Consider the following 6,000-nt stretch of genomic DNA (forward strand, 5'->3'; position numbering starts at 1 on the left):
GTTTAACTTTGGGGTTTTCAATAGGAAGTTGATGGGCTTGTATTGTCGGGCGTGAATAGGAAGAGAAGTGGTTCTTCACTCTCACTAGTCCATCTCTCCCGGAATTACTATATACAAAAAAAAGTAGCACAAAAGATGTTTATAAAGCAAACAGAGAATCACAAGGATTTTCACCAAGCAATAAAAAGACAAATTTGGTTAGTCAAAAATTAAATTCAATCAGTACCAATCAGTATTCAATTTTAGGCATTAAGAGTAGTAGAATCATCATGCAAATTTTGGAAAAGAGGAAGTGAATTAAATGCTAATTGTATATAAATTAGACCAGTTTTTTTTGTAATGAAATAGATTTTTCTACTGAGCAAAATTAGATTTCATTACTGATCTATATGGGTCAAAATTTGTTTTTTTTTTCTTATGATTCTTTTAGTGTCCAGAAATATTTTGCTATGCTCTATTTTGATTTCAGTATTAATACCAAAAAATTTTTCATTACTTTGTCAAAGTTCTACGACAAATATTCAACTTCGTAGAATTTGTAAAAGAATCTGTCAGACATAATTTTGCGTAGGAGGGTATATTGGAGGCCTTGGGGAAGATTGTTCTAACATTCCTTCAGCATAGATTACGAATGCCAAGTTAAATAAATCTATCTGTTCGCTTGAGTGATAAAAGTGACGTTTTCATATTAGCACTTTCTTGAAGAGAAATTCACTCAGAAAAATTACTACCCTTTCACATTGAAGATGTTAAAGATATTTTTTTTCATAATTTCTTATCTCTTGACTTGATTTTTCTGTGATTTATTTATTTTTCTTTATTTTTTGATGTGACTCATAAAATTTCACAAATGTTATTATATGAAATGAAACGGTGGGAGTCTATATCTCTTTATATTTTATATAAATCGCTTTATATTTTGCAATATTTGATTTTGATGAAATTTTGTATTTTATGCTTGGATTAGGGGAAGTGGGGCAACTTTGAATTGAGGCACTTTTGAAATCGAGAACTTTTTTTCTAATTTCTTAATTTAGAATTAAGGCATATTGTGATAAAATTTAGCTTCACGATTGATTTGTCGAGCTAAATCATATCATGGAAAGTCCAGTTCCGTTTAAAAATAAGAGAAACGCTGTATTTTAAAGATATCCTACTTCAAAGTTCCCTCTCTTCCCTTAGGAAATAAATTATGTTCGCAAGAATTCTCATATTCCACAAGGTTTTTTAAAAGTAATAAATAATTTAAAATGAATAATGGGCTACAAAAACTTGTCTAGATAAAAATTACATTTGTTGCTGGGAAATTTCTTGAAATTTAAGGAAGTGTCATAAAACATGTTTTCCTGAAGTTCCGCAAGTTCTTAAATACCCATTGCAAGAAAAAGGGACTGAAAAGTGGGAAATCTTCAAAGGTGATTTGTTTTCTATTTTGTAAAAACGAATGGATTATTTTAATTTCGGTCATTTTAATATAAATGCTCTATGACAAAAGTTGCTATTAAAAGTTTCATTTCTGCTTCAGACCAAACTTAATTTTTAATTAATTGTCTCGCACTTTCCAAAGACACTGACTGTCTGACAAAATATAATTTATCTTTGGAAACACGAAATGCTTGTATAATATTTTTTCTTCAAATCTAAAAACCAATTAGTTTTTTCAAAATGAAAGTGTTCTAATTATACTTTCTTTACATTTGCATTCGTTGCAAAAGGCGGATCGATGTATAGTCGTTAGTAACAACTTTGTAACGTTAGTTACAAAGCAAATGTACTTAGGGTAAGTGTACCAAATTTCGGGATAGTTGCAAATAAGCACCAAAGTCCCAAGTTTGAAATGCTATATTTTTAATACATATTGAAATTTTTTGTTACTTCCTTTTCGGGAGAGTTATATGGAACCTTGAAAACTAGTTTATTATTTTTGTTTTCTTTAAATCAGTTCCTAAAATATTAGAAAATAAATAAAAATATAGACATTGCTTTGGGTAGTATTTCGGCCACTTTGAGTGTAATACCGGCCATCTTATTTGTAACCACCTTTTGTGAAGCAACGGATAGAAAATTTCACAACGTTATGCGGAACGAGTTTAATATTTAGTTTAATATGTTTATATGACCCACAAGCCCTGAGATCTTCCGTGTAATTTGTCCTGAAGACCCGAAGAGTTCACCTTGGTATCTCCTCAAATTTACGCGCAGATCCCCGTAGCAGTTTGCCCTTCCTGAACTCTTCCAAAGCCTTTTCCACATCATCTTTTTCATAGAGACGATGTTTTTTTTTCTCTGGGCAATGTAGAACTCAAAAATTGAAAAAATAAATAAAATGAATAAGAAATTTAAGAAAGCAGAAGCAGTTGCCGGAATAGGCAAAATTGCCTCACCGGAAAGACGCTCACAAAGTATCTACTTTTTTACTCGAGATACAGGATCCAGCTGGGAAATTTTACCCTAAATTAAAAGATTGATTCACTATTAACATAAACAGAAAGAATCTTTAATAAAAACTAATCAATTTTCATGGAAAACATCGAAGGAAAATCCTCTGCATTTCACCACAAATACAAGACTGCTAGAAACACAAGCAACTTGTCACTTTTTTTTGTAAGACTCTTTTCACACTGAGTTTTTACAACACAATTTAAATTTAAATTGTAAGTAAAATTTAACGACTTTTGTGTTAATACATCCTAAAATGAGTAAATATTTAAAAGGAAAGTAAATTAATTGATTATTCGAAGATTAAATCCATAATTCTAATTCATTTAATTGCTTGGTCGAAATTATACTCAAAGTGACCGAAATATAAAGCTAGCCGAAATTTGGCACATTTACCCTAGAACAGGTTGATTTTGAAGAGAGGAAAGTGTTCTAGACAAAATTTTTCCTAACCGATTTTGGCATATGAAATTTCATTTAAAAGGTCTTCGATTTTTTTTTATTAATCTAAACAAAAATTATGAAATTATTTCAAAAGCTCAGCATGTATGTTATGAATTCATGCAGTTTAAACTTTTCGCAAATCTACAACATTTTGAAATCGTATCAAGCCGTCAATCATAACAATTAGCGGTTGTGTTTATGACAGCCCAAAGTATAGAAATTGCTAGTTTCAGATTATTTTACTTTATTATGTCATATTTAGAGTTGTCAGAATATCAAGCTTCCTACTTTGAAATGTTGTCTTTCCCACAGAATGCTTTGCAATTTTAGACTTCTAATACTAGGTTTAATGTGTCATCATACTTCAACTCAGAATTAGAAAGATTTAAATTTGATATTAAATATTTAAGTTAAGCACACTATATGTCAGGATTGAGGGGACTATATTCCCATTATAACCCTCGTAATTATTCCCAATAGGGGAGGACCGCCATGTTTGAGATACTTTTAGCTTTTAGATTCTTTACAATCTCGGCTTTTGTGGTTCGAGATGAAATGCGACCTCGTCAGATCAGGCCTAAGTTTTGGATTTACACGTTTTGATACTAAGTGGTTTTTATGTTTTGACTTTAAGGCATTTTTTCAAAAACTCAGGAAATTATATTGAAATCTTGTATAGCACTTTTAGTATAATCACTAATATAGACTTTATTAAAATAACTTGATTAATGGTTTTGTCATATATATTTAAATAACCAAAGAATAATCAACTGTGTGGCAAACATGCAGGCTTTCCCCTACAATAAATTAAATCTGTGAAAGAATTGATTTTGCTTAAAAGTGACTTCCAACAAAACCAGTTTCTTTTAGAAAATTTACGTAACACTATACTTTACAGTGCGTATATGTTATTAAATTTTTTTGAGAATTCTACACTAGCTTAAGAACTGAAATGCCTTCATTGTCTTGGTAGAGTCAAATTGAAAGGCCGGAAAGTCTGTGACAAATTAATTTGATTACGGAAGTTTCACGTAAAACCCTGGATCATAAGTGACAGATTATTAGGACATAAATCATAATAGTGCAATGGAAAAGCTTTGTGGCAAACCTCTTGAAGTTTTAAGAACATGTTCTTGTATTCTCACTCAGATGTTTGAATAATCGTTCACTTGACAAATAGCTCTTCTTCCAGGCGAAATGCCCGCTGCTGTTCAACACAATTCGGCCACCATTAGAAGATCCATTTTGTCGTTACTTCTTCTCATCTTCATTTTTCCTCTTCTCCACATATCCTGCTAATAATAATTTGACTTAATCGGTGAATTTAAGGGATAAACGACTGTCGCCACCGAAGTGTTGACTGGCGCAATTTTAATCCACCAGGATGGAGTTTACAATCAACGTGATACTGACATAGGGTATCGATTGGAAATGGATTAATTAAATAAACAAGTTGACCAGAGACTGTTATTTGAATATTTTAATTGGCAAAAACTCCTATCTGATGATTAGTGACTAGCAGCACGAAGATGTCGACTTATGCCAAAAATTTCAATCACCCATTCAAATATGAGAAAAAAATTTAATTATATTTGAAAGACATTTAGCATTGAAGGATGAGTTTGTGCGGAATATTAATGAACACTGTGTGATTAACACACATTTTATCCATCTGTACATAATGAATATTTGTGTGTATAAAAACAACAAAAAAAAGGAAAATAATTGACAAGACATGGAAAAATATTGATAAATGGATGACTCTAAATGATTGATATATAATTCTAAATGAGAAAACAGTCGAATATAAAGATAACACTGATTTAATATGACATAAAGTGAAATACAGTCAGTAATCCATATATGTAAAATTGATGATTATTAAAAAACATATTAAATGTATGAGATTCTTTGATAATGTTAACATTAAAGAGTATGTATAAATTATATTTCAAGAGCAGAAGAAATAAATAATACTACAGAAAAAAAAACATCAAAAGATTTTTATTCATATTGAAAATTTAAATTTAAAATAGTTTATTATTTTTTTTTTAATATTCTATTTCAGTGGCAAAAGAAATTTTCATGAAAAAAGTTTTCTTAAGCAGTTATGACAATATATAGGTAAGTAGCAACAAAATGTCATAATAATTCAAAAACATTTTAATGTGTCGGAAATTCAATTAAAAGCTTGTCATATATTGATAGTATTGGCGAAGAATCAAAATAGCATGAAAAGGTAAATCATATATGGGAGCCTATATAAGTCACCAGGAAATTATTTTAGCAATTTGTGTCAGTAGAACGGAAAGAGGGAATATTGATGGAACAAACATTTTATCGTAATTAATTTTTATGCTGTCCCATAGTTATCTCTAATGCATTTTGTGAATTCATCTACACAGCTCTCAAATTTTCTGCTGAAATTATAATAATTTCGCACACAAAATAATAATGGTGCAATGCAGAGGAAAAAGGCATCGCCAATGATGAGAGACTACGAATATTAATGATGAATATAAACATATAGAATAATAACTATGATTTTAAACAAAATTTGCATATACTACTGATTATCTAATTTTAAAGCATTAAATAACGGTTCAGCAAAGCAAAATATTTATTTTAGAAAGTTGTTTTGCAATTTAGTTTTTCTAATAGAATTTTCATTGGCTTTATACAGAAGCGCAAAAACAGTTTTTGAATTCTCACAAGAAATATTTAGTGTATATTGTACATATATTTTCCTGTATTTTTTTTAACTTTAGAGGATTACAGAAAATTAAAAAAAAAACTAAAAAATAGTATACTTTGGTCAAGAATGCAGATACACAAGATTTGCTTAATTTCCCAACAGAACTAAAGTGATTATTAAAATGGAAATTCCTTAAGAAATGAATGTGTATTACGGCACAAAGAAAAATGCATTACGTGGATTAATCCCATGCCATATTGAACATTTTTGCTTGCATTGCTTAAAATATGAAGCAGCATATTTAAGAAAATCTTTTCCATTTGCATTATTATTGCCAAGAAATTCTTTTCAAGTGAATTTTCTTGGTTTTCTGGTAGAAAAGAAAGACATAAACTGAAGACAAATGGAATAGCAATTATTTA

The 6,000-nt window shown here is 29.7% G+C and overlaps 1 protein-coding gene across 2 annotated transcripts in view; it reads left to right on the forward strand.

Annotated features, from left to right (window-relative positions):
- LOC129806463 (uncharacterized) overlaps positions 1–4,874 on the forward strand; it is a 103,176-nt gene extending 98,302 nt beyond the window's left edge. The window contains exon 8 of one of the 2 annotated variants that reach the window (XM_055855081.1): positions 4,064–4,874. In XM_055855081.1, coding sequence (XP_055711056.1) covers positions 4,064–4,182 — 119 coding nt within the window. In that variant the 3' untranslated portion in view covers positions 4,183–4,874. The remainder of the gene's footprint in view (positions 1–4,063) is intronic. The other variant, XM_055855090.1, reaches the window with a different exon arrangement.
- Positions 4,875–6,000: the final 1,126 nt, after the last annotated feature.

This window comes from Phlebotomus papatasi, chromosome 1, assembly GCF_024763615.1.
Source record: "Phlebotomus papatasi isolate M1 chromosome 1, Ppap_2.1, whole genome shotgun sequence".
NCBI classification, from domain to species: domain Eukaryota; kingdom Metazoa; phylum Arthropoda; class Insecta; order Diptera; family Psychodidae; genus Phlebotomus; species Phlebotomus papatasi.